Source organism: Serinus canaria, chromosome 5 (assembly GCF_022539315.1).
Source record: "Serinus canaria isolate serCan28SL12 chromosome 5, serCan2020, whole genome shotgun sequence".
In the NCBI taxonomy this organism is placed as follows: Eukaryota; Metazoa; Chordata; class Aves; order Passeriformes; family Fringillidae; genus Serinus; species Serinus canaria.
In genome coordinates this window covers 18,392,302-18,409,672 of record NC_066319.1, presented here as the reverse complement: position 1 = coordinate 18,409,672, position 17,371 = coordinate 18,392,302, and the positions used below count along the sequence as shown (strand labels likewise).

General features: G+C 39.9%; 1 protein-coding gene across 1 annotated transcript in view; it reads right to left on the bottom strand.

The window, feature by feature from the left end:
- Positions 1-292: 292 nt before the first annotated feature.
- LRP5 (LDL receptor related protein 5) overlaps positions 293-17,371 on the bottom strand; it is a 134,495-nt gene continuing 117,416 nt past the window's right edge. Inside the window, exons 18-23 of the mRNA XM_009102172.4 lie at positions 15,811-16,047; positions 15,152-15,262; positions 12,258-12,494; positions 10,989-11,128; positions 8,057-8,154; positions 293-7,555 (exon numbers count right to left, since the gene is read on the bottom strand). Of these exons, the coding sequence (XP_009100420.1) occupies positions 7,294-7,555; positions 8,057-8,154; positions 10,989-11,128; positions 12,258-12,494; positions 15,152-15,262; positions 15,811-16,047 (1,085 nt within the window). The 3' untranslated portion in view covers positions 293-7,293. The remainder of the gene's footprint in view (positions 7,556-8,056; positions 8,155-10,988; positions 11,129-12,257; positions 12,495-15,151; positions 15,263-15,810; positions 16,048-17,371) is intronic.

Here is a 17,371-nt window from a genome sequence, read left to right as displayed (position 1 = left end):
ACAAACAGGTATATGTTCTGAATGTTTATGCTCTATTTTTTCTCTAGCCTGGAAAAATCAGAAGAAGCAGAACTGGACTTCACCATGACTGCTGATGACTGCTCAGGAACACTTCAGTCTGAGTCCCATCTAACCAGCATGCAGGGGAAGGGGTATCTCCACTAAAAATCATTTTGACTCCTAGGCTAAATCTCGCAAATCTGAGACCACCAATACTGACTGCAAAAGTCAAGACAAACCTAGACTCAATGGAACTACTTTTCAAGTATGTTCACCATAAAAAAAAAAGAGGTCATTATTTAAAAAGTTTACTTTGACATCCTATAGCATCCGTTTAAAAGATATAATACAATTAAAAAAGAAGCACAGATCAGATCTGGCCTAGTCAGAAGAATTGAGATTGTTCCTATACAGTGTAACAATTTTTGTAAGGTCATGATGCTGACAAACTTGTGGTAAATTCTGTAGCTAACAACTCTAATTTTAAAGGTGATTTGCTTTCCAGCTCTCACTGTTGTTGCACATTTTAAAATTAAAATCAAGGAGACAGCACTGTCCTTATCTTAAATAGTCTCTAAAACAGTTGTGATACTGGCTGGTTGTCTCTACTGTAGGTGATGAAACAGCTTTGCTCATAAAATGGCTGCTAAGCATTTCTTTTTAAAGCATTTATTATAAAACAAAATCCACATAATCTATAGTACAAAAGCAGAGTCTGTTATCTGTACAAATATTTATACAAAATACCAGTTACTTCAAACAAGCCTTTGGTTTTGTTAACATAAAGAAACATTGCAGTTTCATGACCAGAAAATTGTTAACGTACAATGGTCTGAAGTGATGACAGCCTCGAAGATTTTTTCACAACAGTATTACCAAGACATTTGTGTGTTAGAAGGCCATGCTTGGAAAAAGAATTGCTAAAGACTTTCTGTAACACAATAAAGATTTTATGGCACTAATGAAAATTGTGACGTGCTGAAAACAGCGTTAATTTAATCCCCAAACATGTAAATATCAGTTACTGGCATTTCTTTTTAAATGCTATGTATTTTTTGACAGGTATTGGGATGTCTGTTGAAATAGATATGAATATATAAATCAAAGTTAACTTGAAATAATGCATTTGAGAGAAACTCCAATATATTACAAATTCAAAACATGCATGCTCTAAAAAAACCTCCAAAATTGTAAGCTTTCAGTTAGTTCCACAACTTGTGGCTGTATGTATTTTAACTGAAGAGAACCCTAACAATAATACAAAGCTTTGTTAAAACCAGCAGAGTACAATCTACAGTTTTTCCCCCAGTTTATATGTTAATCTGTTTAAAATACACAAGGCACTGAAGTATTGGGTTTGGTTGTCTTTTGAGGTAAGAAATGCTACAAAATTATACACATATAAAGCTGTAATTATTAGGCTGTTTGCAGATTACACAATTTAATATAAATATAAAAAGATTACGTGTGGGTTACATAAAAATTCTTGGTACTCTTTGTATATTCCTGTACATTTACATAGCAGCAATTGCGATACAAGTGAGTAGGAAAGCGGTCTGGGTTAGAGTTGTGTTTCTGATACCCCCCCCAAATTTCACACAGCTGTCCTCCCGCTTTCAACACTTTGTTTTACCTCCACAGGCTGATGAATTCCATGTACAACTATTTACAGGCTGCAGGATCTCTGCACAAATCAAACGGGAATGTGGCTCCCTTTGTCAAACGCAGCCAGCCTGGGAATGCTGTCACCAGAGCGGCCTCACTCTTATTTACAGAAAGGTGCATCAGTGGGAGCACTCGCTTTTCAGAGGTGTCAATGGCGCTGAATTAGTCTGTCACTGGAGCTGTCAAACTTGCTTTTCTCCTCTGACAAGTCCTTCTAAGCACATTCTCTGCATGTATTTTGTCTATATTAACCGACCCGTTTAGGAATTGTCATTGTGATCTTCTATTCACCAGGATTCTGTGTTGGCTGGTGAGGACCTAGCCCTGACTCCAGAGGTGGGCTGCACAAGGGCTGTGCTTCATTCTGGGAACAGCCAGGATATTGCAGCTTGTCACGGGTGGTTGGGAGCACTGTCAGCATGTCAGGACATGGCATTTTGAAGGATTTTGTTGTGGAATGCATCAGACTGGTTTCCATCTTTCCTATCAGCAGGTTTAACATTGACTTAAAATACATCTTTCCTTTTGTTTTTTTTTCCTTACAGGGAGTATGATTTTATGTGAAAAAGCCCACAGCATAGCTGGCCAACCTCAAAATAAACAAATAAAAGAAAATCACCCTTTAGAAAATCTAGAGTAAGTTCTCAGGAAGAGAGGCAGAAGACCTAACAGAATTGAAAATATCTATGCCTATTATGTATTTCTTTTAATGTGTAGTAAATACCTTAAGCTGTTTAGCTAAACTTACAACTTCTGTAGAAATGGATTTTTATATACAGTGATGAATAGAAAGTATTGCAGTACCTAAGGGAACAGCAGCAGAAACAGCAGACCCCTCTGAGTGTAGGATTCAGCCTTCCATGCATCTCTTACAGATAAGGCAAATTTACAAGGAGGACTCTACTTATAATTCATAATTGAGTCACAACACACAACAACCACCAAATGACTGAGCTGTAAACAGTTATCTTTGTGCCTTGTCTAAGGCTCTGTCCAAGCATGGACCTTTATAAAATGTCCTTCAGCACTGTAACAGCAAATATGCTGCTTCCAATTCAGGGCTCTGTGCCAGGCATGGAGTGCCTGGTATTAATTATTGGGAACATGCTTGCCTTCTGTTTTCATTTCCTGACATTAATGGATATAATTTGTAGTACAATTGTAAGCACAGTTACTCATTTGGACTGACTCAACATAAACCCCAACAAAATCACAGAAGAGATCTGCTTCCAAAAATGCTTGAGGCCAACAGGACACACAACTTTTGTGATGTTTACTTCACTGAGCACACTTGTGAAGTAGCACAACATGCTGGAGAGGCTCTGAGGAAGGGCAGCACAGGAGCCCTCCCCAGCAAAGGTGACCCTGCAGGCCACTGAGGAGTGACATCAGCCCAGAGTGACCAGCTCTTACTTGAGTGCTCCTGCTTCCAAATCCTTTTCCACTGCTCTGCACACATTGTCAGAATGTCAAAAGCCCCAGAATCCAAAGGCACCAGTTGGCATGAAAATGGTGAGAACATCATGAGCCCTGGACCTTACACATGACATTCTAGATACCAGGTGGAAAACAGACCTAGGGTGAACAAGCCTGGAGATTTCCAGAAAGCCCATCCTAGGTCTGTAAAACAGGTATTGAGGGAACAGGGAATTTTGTTACTTTTAAAAGAATCAGAACTTTTAGGGATATGGCTACACCTTTGCAAACCACAGAAAAAATCAATTTCATTTTTCCAAAATAATTGTGTTTCCCATTCATTTCTGCCTTCCTCTTTAGAATATGCTGATCATAGCATAATCTCATTTTTAGACACAGAGCATTTTGTACTATAACACTATCCTGAAGAAATTATTGTTTGTCATGCATATGGATTTAGTTTCATCTTATCCTGAGTGCTCTCTAATGATTTGTCCAGACAGAAGAAATCTGAGTAAGAAATTTTAAGTAAGGTAGCTGGGATAGTGCTCATGAAGTTTCCTCAGACTCATCCAGAACAAATTCACTACCTCTAGGTGCAGTGGCTATAGACCAGTCTAGCTCAAGTCAAGCTATAATTTCAAAAACTGTTCATTGAAATGAAGGAATCCTTGACTGTCAAAGATGATTACTTGTCCGTTCACCTAACAGCCTCACACTGCTGCTACACCTGCCCTGCACATGGGACAAATTCCACAGGAGGGAAGAGCCAAGTGACTGCTTTCATGGCAGCACTGCAGGACAGGTAAGCTGCTCTCTGCTGGGCCCTCTGTCCTTTACATCCAACACAGAATCAGCCATATCATTTGCTCATTACTGGCTGCTCTCCAGACACTATTCCTTGTTACAGCCTGAGTTGTTTCAAGTGCTAATATGCAGTCACAATGGGCTTGGAAAGTAGTGGTTGAAAACACTGATTCAATTACTCACAAGCTCACACAGGTAGCTCAATCACATGTACCCCTCTGCAGGTTATTAGGGTAGAACTCTTTAAATGTCTCAGTCAGCTTTCTCCCAGAAAACTTTTGAGTTATTAAAACCATGCTTAAGCCTCACCAAAAGGCAACTTTCCCCCCCACATTTTCTATTCATCCCTGAACTGCCAGAATTTCTCATATGCACTCTCTAATTCCCTGCAAGTCCTTCTCTTTTCCTTATCTAGAAGAAAATAGGACCAATTTTCTATGATTTAGCCTGAAAGTTCACAGGATGGAAACCACTAGGAACACAGTGGGGATATTCTGGAAAGATGTAGTTCCTGTTGTTCAGATTTTCTTCCTGGTCTTTTCTAACACCTGGAGTGCAGTAATCCTTTTAAAGTATATAGTCCACAGCAATAAAAAATAATATTTAGTATTTAAATGTTAAGATGCTACATTTGTATACAAATCTTTTTTTGGAAAAGGCTTTTGATGATGTAATATGGAGCAGAGTGGGGCTTTGATTTTCATCACCAAACTTCAGGTGCCTGAGAGAAGGCAATTCCTCAGCAAACCTCAACAGCAAGAGGCTATGAATGTTCAACTGAAATAAAAATGTACAATTAATTCACCCAATTCAGCAAATGCTTCCTTCCTTTTTAAAAACTAAGCTCCAAAAGAATGTGACTCTTAAGATAGTTCAGCTCTCAGTAAAAATGCTCATTTTCTTGGACCCAATTCCCATGTTTCTAATAGGATACAAATCTTTAGATGGAGTGGTTAGGATTCTTATAGTCATGGCTTTTAAAAAAGATCAGTGGTTTAATGAAAAAAAAATTAAGTAATTCTGCATCCAGTGTCATCACAGGAATACAGGAAAATTAATGTGGTATATCTCTAAGCTAGAACTGTGACATGACACAACTAATGAATTCATTATAAATAGTGAACAGTATCAAGCAGAAAATTATGTATGATATGAAATTGGACTACCAGCTGCTGTAATGCAGAACAAATACTCTTTTATACAACTCATGTGGCACATAAAATATCCTGGGGATGTATATTCCTAATTTAGTTAGTTGACACATGATCACATGAGCATTGCTTTCTTTCACCAAACCATCAGTTCAGAGATTGGCTAAGTCACTCCAAGAGTAACAAACTTGATGACCTTGCCCATGACAGCATAGTACAAAATTGCTAATGTTGATAGGGGAGGAGGAAAGAACCCTTTCTTCAACTCCATTTCTGTACTCTTCTCTATGAAAAATCATCCTCTTTGTGCTTAATTTCTCAAGTAAAAATTTAGACACGAAGGTAGCAAAAGCTACTTTAGGAGTTTTAGTAACACACCAGTGACAGCACAAATCCTGTCCTTGAACTATGCAGAAAGGAAGAACAGATCTGGACTAATAAATCTGAAAACACAAAGTGGATCAGAACACTGTGGTCCCAGCCCTTCCACCACCACAACCAAGACCTCTCTCCTGGAGTTGCAGGGTTCCTCCGATGTGCTCTCAAATAACTTGCTAGAAAGACCCAAAGCCAAGTCCAATTTTAGTTCAAACAAGAAAAAATGTTCATTGTTGCCATCAATATTAAAGCTGTTGAAGGCCCAACACATCTGTTACTGAGCAGCTGCAGAAACAGGTGCAAGTTTGGATATTCAGAACTTCCCTCAGATGTCCCAAGCAGGCACTCACATTATCATCACCAGTGCTGAATTTATAAAGTGCCATACAATACCTAATGCTTTTTGCTACAGAAAAAGAGCAATTAAAGCAAAAGTTTGTCTTCTGAATTTGAAAGGGACTGATTCTGGCTCCCCCACTCCCTATTTTTTTTTTTTTTTTTGTAGGAATGGAAACAAGCACTTTGTTGATCTTGGTGTCCTGAGGTTACAGCAGTTTGTACGAGTTAATAATTTTATATCAACATGAATAGAAAAGAAGTATTTGTCTTTTCTCCCTCTTCTATTCTTTTTCCTACTTATTTCTAAATCTGAATCATGTGGCAAATTTTTATGAGATATGACTAAACTGATTTTTGATTTGAGCTCTGTAGATACCATTTTTCTACAAACACCAGTTAAAACCCAAACAACTTTCCTCATTTGAATACAAGTGACCATTTTGTTCCACTTTGAAAAATGAATATTAAGAGATGAAGCAATTCTCTGATCAAGTCACTACGGGTGAACACCTCAGAAACCTGGCACAGTGATTACAGGACTTTTAAGACAAAGAAAATTAGCATTGTGTTTTAACAAGCAGCTGACCATTACAGCTTCTTCCCAGACAGTCACCAAAGCTTCACAAGGAAGGATGAAGGAGCTTGGTTGCATCACTAATAAAATGGTCAGTCTGACCAAATCTGCAGTTTGTTGGGCATTTCTCTTAGCTTAAATACCATTTCAAACTTGACCCTTGCTGTCACCCACGAGTCTGTACAACTGCTTCTACCCTTCACCCAGTCAGGTGGGGAACTGGTTGGGCCTAAACCAAGTTTTTAGGACTGATCTTATTTAGCCTGAATCTGTTATAGAATTGACCATGTGCAGAGTGCCACTGCCATGAGGTAGGACGTGATGCCTGTGGGTTTAGTTAACCTAGAAGGTTTGGCCAAGAGAAGTGTTCTTTCAGTTCAATGCTAAGCAGATGGAGAGGGAGGTTTGAAATTCAGGTCTTGGCACTCGAGTTCTGCTGGGAAGCATTCAGCTCACTTGCAAACAGGAGCATCTAAGGGTTGTGATCCTGCATGTTTTCTTCCAGTGGTGGGGCAGGGATGACACTGACAACTGTATTTAAATGTTTTTTTTTTCTTTAGGTATAAGCCTGCATCTTTCTTTAAATGAGCCCCCCTCCCATAAGCCACTTAATTTTCTTGTCTCACATTAACGAAAAGAACATACACTTTTTGCATGTAAAAAGGTGACTTAAAAATGAAGTAAGTTTCAACATTCCCTCCCCAAATCCTTTGGAGACTGAGTCAGTTACATGACTTCAAAAAGGCAAATATGGCACAAAAGAATGGAAATTAAGTTAAAAAAATCAATTTTATAAATATTCTTCCTCTGTACAATTTTTCACAGCCCCACCCCTCCCACCCATTTTTATTCACATTTAGTTTTGTTTAATTCCCACCCAGATTTATTTTTAAATCATAAAATATATATTTTAAATCTGTTCATATTTTAAAATATTTACAGGAAAAGTTCCTTCTGTTGAGGTCATGAAGAGTCTGTACAAGGAGAGGGTGGAGGGGGGTAGAGGTGAAAATAGCTTCGTTCCGTGGCAGGAGACGGAGGGCAACTTTCTTCTGCCGACATGTACTGACTGCGAGGTGTGGGTGGAGGGGGATAAGGGTCAGAGTCTGAGTTTAAATCTATGTAGTATTTGTTGGCCTTCCATCGACTCGGGGTATAGTCACTGTCACAGACATCTGTGCTGCACGGGGTGGTGGGTGGAGCTATCCCTCGTATCAGGTACGGCCTGCACGAAACCAACAAAGAACAAAGCACACGCATTAGCTGCAATCTGGGGAGAAAAGAAGGAAAAGAGATTGAACACTGTGTGTTCAGTGTCTTTCACTTCATCTTCACTGTGTGTTCAGTGAAGATGCCTGCTCATTAATACTACGTGAGCCTTAATTCAGACGCTCAGAGAAATCCAACAGGAAGTACCTGAACTGTGTCAATTTCAAATGGCACAACTACCCTCAGCCAGCAGCACATTCTTCCAGCCCCTAACCTACCAGAGGAGACCACTATGACCACTTAAACCAGTCAGATTTACTCATGAAAGAGTTTTAAGTTAGGCTTAAGAGAATAAGCAGAAAACACCAACAAGGACTTACATAGCAATAATAATGTACACAATTTGAATGGTCATTTATTACAGAGAGGAAAAGATTTTTAAACGAAGCCTGAACAAGATCCAGAACTAATGGCAGATAAACAGAAGATGCAGCCACCCTTTTTATCTGAAATGTACCTGTAAGATCTTGTGTTTGAAGGAATGTTTGAGGAATAAAACATCTCTGCATTGTACAAGGAGCGATCGGTAGCTGGGGAAGGAGGAGGGTTCAAAATCTAGAAACAACAAGAAAAAGAAGTGTGAAATTTTGGGTTAATTATACAGTTTTACTTAGATTGAAAATAGTATTGATGCCTTCACCCTGTCATCCATCATTATTCTAGTTTGCTCTCCTAGCTGCTTGGATGTGTTAATGCATTTTTAAAGATCACAGATGTTCATTATAAGACTTTACTTTGGACCTAGGTACTGTGCAGGCCTTCAAAGTTCTCAGTACAGGGAATTCGCTTCCTTGCCACATCTGTTATTATGCTGGAAGGCTGGAATAAAGCTGGAAATGAGTTTGGCTGAATCTGAGTGCACTTCCTTGGACATAAGGACTGACAGCATCCTCAGCAGATGCTATTGGAAATAAAGTATGTTCCACTCCCAGACCCTAAACATGTCCCCAGTCAATAGTAGGGTCAGGAAGCCAAGTTCCTTTACTATAACGAGCCAAGTCCCTTTACTATTCCTTTACCATCCTTCCTTGAACACTTCATTTTTACTCTTGTTCTGTAAACATATAATTTTGGCAGAGTTCACAATGCAAAAAAGCCTATGAGCTAAAAATATTTATAGCCTGTCTGTGTGTACATATAGACAGCATACACATACATATAGCTCAGCTATGAGTGCTTACACATGGCTACTGGTAGCCTTCACACAAGAAAAAGTTTAGCAGGCTTCAAAATTATTTAGGATTCTTCTACCATCAGGAAGTTGAACCTCTGACACAGCCATTAGGGCATTGGCCTAAACCTGAGAAGAGCATTTTATCTCTTCCAGTGTAGAAAATTACACCATTGCTGTTGATTGAGCCTTGCTACTGATGTGCACATCTTGTACACTGCCAGCCCTGGGCATTCGGCCAACTCATGGCCTGCCCCATTGACCATCCTTCCTCTGCCTCTGCTCTTTTCCCACAAAAACACTCTAAAAATCACTGAGTGGAGATCATTGTTTGGGTCTTCACTGTGCAGCATCCAGCAAAGTGATTCCTGGCCTTTGAGTTGAGCTCATGGTTACACTGACAAGCCCTGCACCCAGATTCATGTGAAGGCAGACAACCTTTGCCAGCTGTGGGGAGTGATGAGTAACTACCCCATTCTTCCTTGGAGGAGCATTGCAAGCTCCTTGTGGATTCACTCCTATTGACACCCTGAGCTGCATCAGGGTGTCATGAGTACCACTTCATGTTGAGTCTAAATACAGCAAACAGTGTCAGCCAGGATGGCTGTAGCCAGGTTCTCAGGTATGTACACTGGCATAACTTCATTGACACTGATTCTTTCCCAGTCTCTATTCACTGGAGCACCTCTCAGTACCACAAAGATGTGTTAAACAAACCAAAAAAGCCAAAAAATGAAGTTGCTCAGATCTGTCTTTTTGATTATTATCATAAAGCTGGATGATTAGCTACCAGGCAGAACTCACCAAAACATTTGGATTAAACATTATCTTAATGTAACAAAGCCCTTGCAATAGCTTCCTTCTAAGAACCTAGCATGCCTTTCATGAAGGAAATGCTGCTATCATCCCTGCAGGCCCTGGCTGACACAGCAAAGCATGGAAAAAGAATTCCCAGCAACAGTCAGATTAACTTAGGCCAGAAGTCAAACAGAAGAGTTGATCTTTTGGCCGACACAGATCCCATAGAATCACACAAGCAGATCAGCTCTTGGGCTTCTTTTCTCTTTCAAGCTTTACTTAAGTGAGTGTTTTTCCAGTTCATCCTTTTTAGCGTGGTACTGACACATCAATCAGGTCTAGCATGAAATTGTTCAGCACATTTAGAGACACTGGTGATGCATGAGACAAGCTAAATTAGGAGGGCTGCTGAGTTCATCTGCTTCTTGATGGCTTCACAATGCAAGAAGTACATGCCCAATTTTATCTTACCAACAGATAAGCTCACAAGCCTCTCTTTTCCATTTCTGCCCTTCTTAGAGGGAGAGGAAGTACCTTTGTAACTGGCCAAAGTGCCATCAATCTAAATGCCCACACAGAGCACAACAGCTTACGTGTAAACACAAATGCATGCATACCCACACAGCGTGTGGGCTCCTGATTCAATACTACCCAAATATCCCCTCCATAGCTGGCAGATCAACTCTGGCAGCTTCTTGTGTGTGCCTAAAATCCAATGGATGCATTGCTCAGAAGCACAATGGAAAAAAACTCATGACAAAATATGCTGGCAAACAGGAACCTTTGTATGTCTCTCCTACATATTCAGAGAGGACTCTTTCCATTCAGAATATACGTGTTGGAATTTGTGAATCTGTGATATGGAGACGAGAATTCTGTCACTTCTAACACTCCAAAGTCAGAAATTGAGCTAATTATAGCTGAAAAGAATGCAAGCAAAGTAACCTCTGCCTCACCCTGCTGTACCAGTGTTTTCCCCAGTGCATGCACTTCGTTTTCTGAATCAACAATCAACATTTGATCTAAACAGCAAGTCAAGCTTATTTCATATGTTTGTATTCCAGTCCCACTTTGTTTTGCTTGCCTTATTATTCCATGTGTTCCTGCAGCATTAGGCAGTGCAAAATGTCATTGGGCCATGGCCATCAGAGTTAACAAAGGAGGTGGCATCTCCCAGGAACAAACCAGCTGAGTATCACTCTGATAACAAAACATTCTGGACATCACAGAGCACTGTATAATCCTGATGGGCTACAACAAAGCCCTTTTGTAAAGCTCAGTGAGTTTCAAAATGGGCCTGCATATCATAAACAGTAACACCCCAGAGGTGTTAACATCTATTTAGTAAGCACAAAATTTCACCTTTCCCTTCTTCAGAAGGAGGAGATACCTGACTCACTGGTGTATTTCCCAGACATACCTGTGGATAGAAAGTGGCTTTAGTGCTGGATGAGCTGCTTGAAGATGCTCCAGTAACATGGTTTCTGTCATACAATGGGGCACCACTGCTTCCTCCCATGAGACTCATGGAGCTGATCATGGACTTTCCACAAGAGATGCCTGCATTGAAACACAGAGGAAGACAAGGTTAGATAAACCACAGTGTTATCTGCCAATGCCAAGCAGAAACCAAATCCCTAGCTTTGCAAACCCAGGCAATGATAATGGTTGTCACACCTTGGGAAGAGTGCTTTATGTAAAAACTTCAGGATTACAAGGAACAGACACTTTTTGTAAAGAAAACATTTCACCCAAATTAACGAAGAAATTTTCCAATTAAACAAACTTAGGCAGTTGCAAAAAAAAACCCAAAAAAACCAGAAAAATCAAGCTCGAGACCTCCAAAGCTTCAATTTCCATTGCAAGAAATTCAATTGCAAGTAAATGAAAAAACTGCAAAACTCAAATATTTTTATTAAAAATAATTACAGTGGAAATTGAAAGTCAGAAGGGAGAAAAAGAAGGAAACCTGAGTTAGAGGAAAATGGAAGACATCATTCTCCAATCTGTTTTACTACAATATATTCTTAACTCAGACAATTCATTTTCAGCTTCTTCCTGTCAGACAATTCAGTGCTAGTGTAAGAGTTAAGTCTGGGAAGTTTTCAGAACTTTTTTTTTCAAATGCAGGAAATATTTATTACAAACAAAGTAAGTATTTGCAATCATCATTCATGATTATATAACCTTCTTGGGAATGCCATGGTTGTTAGAAACCTGTCTTTTCTTTAGAATTAACATAAATAATAAGATTTTCAGCTGTTGTAACTTGTCACAACAATATGGATCAGAAAAAGCTAACAAATATGGATGAGAATCAGAATGACAGCTTGGTTTAGCACCTACAGAAGTACAGATGAAAACCACTGATACTTGCTTTAATTAGAAAAGCATTAGTGTGAAGTCCAATTTAAATCATCCCTGTGAAGATTTCACCTGCAATTATTTCATCCCCCAATTTTATTTCCTACCACAAGAAACTCTTGATAACCATAGCAACATAATTTAAGCAGGAATAGCTGACCATAGCCATTAAAGTGCAAGAAAAGCTAATAGATTTTTGATTCAAATGACAGATTCATCCCAAAATCACCGAGCAGACCAACATCTCATTCCAGCAGCCTTTATCATGTGTAAAACTGGAAGTCCAGGCAATGGAATGGTGCTGACTGGATGCAAGCAGCCTTACCAGTAAAAGTGCCATGCTGAGAACTTCCCGGAGCGATGAAATTGAGAGGGACGTGGGGGGTACCGCTGACATACTCGTGTGGAAAGGGGCTGTTGGGCCCGGCGTAGCGCTGGCACACCACCCGCTGGCACACAAAGTACATCCCTCCCATGACAAAAAGGGACAGGATTATCCCAATGACGGGACCGATGGCACTGCTGTGCGGCTGGGACTCGTCTGAGGCTGGCTTCGACTTTTCTGGGAAGAGAGGAGAAGAGAATGAAGCGTGGCCATTCAACATGGAGCAGCGTACATGCTGCTGTCCTGGAGCTCATTCAGCAGATCAGGCAGCACCCAGCCATTCACACAGTGCCTTTAAAAGCATCTGCAGCACACTCAGGCATCTGAGACTCCAGATATTCTGATTCAGTACACAAGACTTCATGCTTCCTCTTCCCTCCATGAAGCAGTAGGAGTAAAGTACTCTTCTTTTTGTCTAGCAATTTATCTTGCAACAGGATTACTTATCTTGACAGAACAACAGTCTAGAAAGTTTCCTTTTCCTCTCTGCCCTCCAAAGTCATTGGGTCAAAGATGAAGGATACTTGTAAATACTAAGTCCTTAATCAGGGAGGATTGCTCTCTCAAAATCCATTTGGGATAGCAATAACATGAAAAATCAAGAAAATTTACCAGTAGGGAAGGTATCATATATACTAAGCAGTGGATGTCTTCCTAGTTAATACAGGTCTTAAAACAGAATGCTTTTCCTTCCTAAAATATTACTTGCTTTCAAAGAAACCCCACCTTACAAATTGGAAGGAAAACACAATCCAAAGTATCTCAAATACTTTCTGCTCATTATTTTTCCCCCTTATGTAGCCAAATGCTAAATAATAAAAGGTGCTGCAGTATTTGAGATGAGCTACACCTCACATCTCTCCCTGATTATGAGTAACACATTCAAAAGTCCTGCCAGATAAACCTGACACCTGTTTTTCACATATGTGATGGTCTTCAGGGAAAGCAATTTTTTCCATGTGATGCACACATTTATTATTTTATTCTTTAACATACACTAATAGACATATTCAAAAAGTGAAGAAATAAAAAAAAACTTGCCCAAAATTTATATGCTCTGCTCTAACTATAGACCCCTTCCCCCTTGATGAAGTTGTAAGAGGTGAACGGGTTCATATAAGATTCAGGCCTTCACTTAATAAAATTTTTCTCCAGTGGTTCTGGTTTCCACTTCAGCGGAAGGGAATGAAAAACAACTGAAATTGGAGAAGGAAGATAAGGAAATACAAAGATCTAGGAATAAACTCTTAACAGCTCAGTATCCAGAACTTATTTCTGTCTTAAAGTCTTAATGCTTTTTTTTCACAATTACTAGTGCATGACAACTTTTATGTCAGCTAAGGTCCTAATTTTCAAATAGTCAATTAGTTCAGCTATGATACCAGAAAAAAAAGCAAAGCCAAAATTAAAACATGTTCCCAAATTAGTTTTTTTAAAACACAAAATTCTCATTTTGGTTAAACCTAGCTTCTTTTGAATGCAAGATCCTTATAATTTTTATTCCCTACTTGAGTTCTTTCCCTCAGTCAAGTGGGAAACCACGGAATGCTCTGTTCCACAAGGAGATCCAGAGGAGACAATCCTATGTCTAAAGACACATTTAAATCAGTTAAGACCTAATTGCAGGACCGGACCCAAAGTGCAAACAGGAAACAGCTGCATTAACTTGGCAGCAAGAAAGTTTGCCAAGTGCATAAAGAAACTGAGGGGAAAAAAAAAAAAAAAAAAAAAAAAAAAAAGAGGAAGAAGTGAAGAAGTGGCCTTATATTATCCAGGAAACTGGAGGAACTTGATGAAAGCTAAAGAGATAAACAGAAGATGTGGGAGAAGCATGTTCAGTCTGAAATTTCCAACAGTTTCTGTCTCCATTCTTTTAGCTTTTTTTTTTTCTATTCATAACTAGGGCTCCTTTCACCATTCTTACTCATGAAGACACTTTTCCTTGCAGTATCTACCACGAAAATGGAAGGAAAAAACAAGGCCACCTTGGACCAAACCTGGGGAACCCTCCTCTCATCCCAGCAGTGGCACAGCTTCTGACAACTGGTGCTTCCAAACAGGACAAATCTAAGATACTAAAAACTTCACAATCCACTAAGGCTGGTCCTATAGGCAAGGTAAGTGCAGCATTTATCTACACAAACCCAGTGCAAGCTATTTGTTCAGAATGAGCTACAGACAGAGCAGCACAGCTCTTTGCTTTTATTCTAAAATGCTTTGTTTCAACTATTCTGCTAAACCACTTGTGTGATTCTAAATGCTCCCTCCATCTGCCCCATTGCCTGAACACTTCATGCTTTAGTCACCCCAACAACAAAACAGAAATTGCAAGAAGAGCAAAAGTAAGTGAATTTTACTGTTCACTTTGGACAGCAAAATAACAGACTCTCTAAGGACTAACAACAGCTGCCATCAGCATGTCTGTAACTTGTATATACCTACTGCCATGAGAATTCACTTACATTTTTCTCAGAAAAATCAACATCTCTCCATATATTCTTTTCACACCTGCATTTTAAGAGACCAGTTTGTGGTCTCTTGTGGACACTTGCTCATTGCATGTTAGCTCCTCCACATAATTAGCCTCCAGTTTGGCCCTGTTATTGCTGTGGATAGGGCTGCACACTTTTAAAAGCCACTCCAGGCTTAGCAGCAGCTCTGCAAGTTCCCAGGTACTGGGCACAGTCAAATCAGGTTTCCCTAAGGATGGTTCTGAAGGCCCCTCTGCAGTATCCTTCCCTGAAAGAATATTGCTCTGCAAAGCCCAGGGCTCTGCACAGGGGTGCAGAACATGCCCAAACCCAGCAGCTGCACGTCAGGAAAAGCCATCTCACCACACATGAGCTCATCAGAGCCGTCGATGCAATCGGGGAAGGAGTCGCACTGCTGCTTCAGGAGGATGCACTGCCCGCTCGCGCACCGGAACTGGTTGGGCAGACAAATTGCTGCACAGAGAGAAAGGGAAAATCAAGTACTGACAGCACAGGAGCATTTGAGCCTCTTGGGAAAACTGAAACAAGTGAGTTTCATATTAGGATCAGGTATGTGCCAGAACAGTGCTTTGGATAAACTGCAAGCTTGTGTATCTCTGGTTCTTCCCCCTTGCTGTTACACTTCTTACTCAGTGGAGCTCAGATAAAATTCTGGCCCCAGTAACTCCCAATCCTTTGTCAAATCAGTCCTGCTGGGGGAAACTAAGATCAAATCAGCAAGAATCTCTTACATTACCTAACAAAGTGTAGTTAATGACCTGACATGTTAACAAAATGTAGTAATGTGGCATATTATAAAACCTTATGTACTCCATACCTATATTACGTATATATAATAGCTATATTATGTATAATATATCCTTGCTAAGTAACTGCTAGATATCTGTATTCAGGAACTTCTGACTTTACAGAAAGGACTTGTATCTTTACATTTCAAGAACAGTTAGAATCCCAAAGGGATGCTTGTGTTAGAACCATGAGCTCAGGAAAACTGATCTTACTATCACAATCTGCTTCATCAGATTTATCTTGACAGTCGATTTCTCCATTACACCGCAAGTGGGCATCAATGCACTGTCCCTTCTCACACTGGAACTGGGATGCAGAGCATATGGGGCAGCTGTCTTCATCACTCTGGTCATCACACTCAGGAAACCCATCACACCTCCATGCCATTGGGATACAGTCAATCTCTCCAGTGGCACACGTAAACTGGTCTGGGGAACAAGTTGGAGGCTCTGGAGAAAGAGAAAACAGATCAGATTGGTATACACAACCTTATCCCTTTCAATAGAGTAAAAGTAGGACAGAGTTTGTCAAGAAAGCACTTCTTCTTTCCCTGGAGTTCTTCTCTGACTACACTAAGATTCCAGCTTAGAGGAAAACATGATTCTGCATAGGGGATGAAATTTTACCAACTTCATAATAAAAATTGGATGCATGCTGACAGAAGAAGTTTGGTTTAGCAGTCAAGCACTAAACTAAGGACAGGAGCCACAAATACTTACTCTAAAAATACTTGCTATGTCTCTAACAGTCATCTTTTGGAAGACACTGTCATATATATAAATTCAAAATAATACTCAATTTCTGATTGCAAACCAGATTCTAAACAATTCTAATCCCTACAATTATATTAGCCTGGACCAATTCTTCATTAAAAAACCTGACATGTCAAGTTAATTAGCAATGAATACATCTAAAACATACAACATGTAGCTTCTACAGTATCTGTTTTATTATATGTCCAGTGGTTTTTCTACAAAAAATTTTCTGAGTCAGTTATGAATTGAAAAATACAAATGGAGAAAAAAAATCTTTATAGGACTGGTAAATATAAAGCTAAGCTCTCTTGCTGGAAAGTCTCCGGGCTGCAGGTCAGTGAAGGTTCAGAGAGCAGAGTAAGGAGCACTGCAGACCTGCCCTTACAATTCTCTCACTACAGACACAGACCATTTTAACTTGTGCACGGCCATTTTTATGTTTGTTAGACCCAAAAAAGCTGGGACTTCCTTCAAGTTTGACTTTTCATGGACCCCAAGACTCTGGTATGACTCCTTTTCACATCCACACTGATGTTAAAGTTGCAGTGAGGCACTGACAGCATTAGACAGCAGCTACAACCCCATACAGAGATGCAACAATTATGCTCTTATAAGGCATCCAAAACTGCTTTCTTCAGAATGTCAGGAGACAAACACAATCCAGGTCAAGGATCTATTGCAAAACATGCTCCAAATTCTTACCTACAGCAAGTTAGCACACAATTTTCCACTACTGTTATCAATGAAAGAAACAGACATTGGGCAAGTCCACTCGGTTGTTGTCAGTAGCAATTAGGTACAGTCAAAAAAAGGGAGCCATCTCCCTTGCAGCAAAAACAGCCCTGCAGCAATCACTTACATTTCCACTGATTTGAAAAGCTGCTGGGTTAAAGCCCTGTGACATAATGACATCGTTTAGCAGAGGCAGCCACTCCTCCCCACCACTGCTGCTGCCCAGTAATGCTCTGAGTAGATGCTTCACCTCTTGGATTAAGAGAGAACCACATCATACCCTACC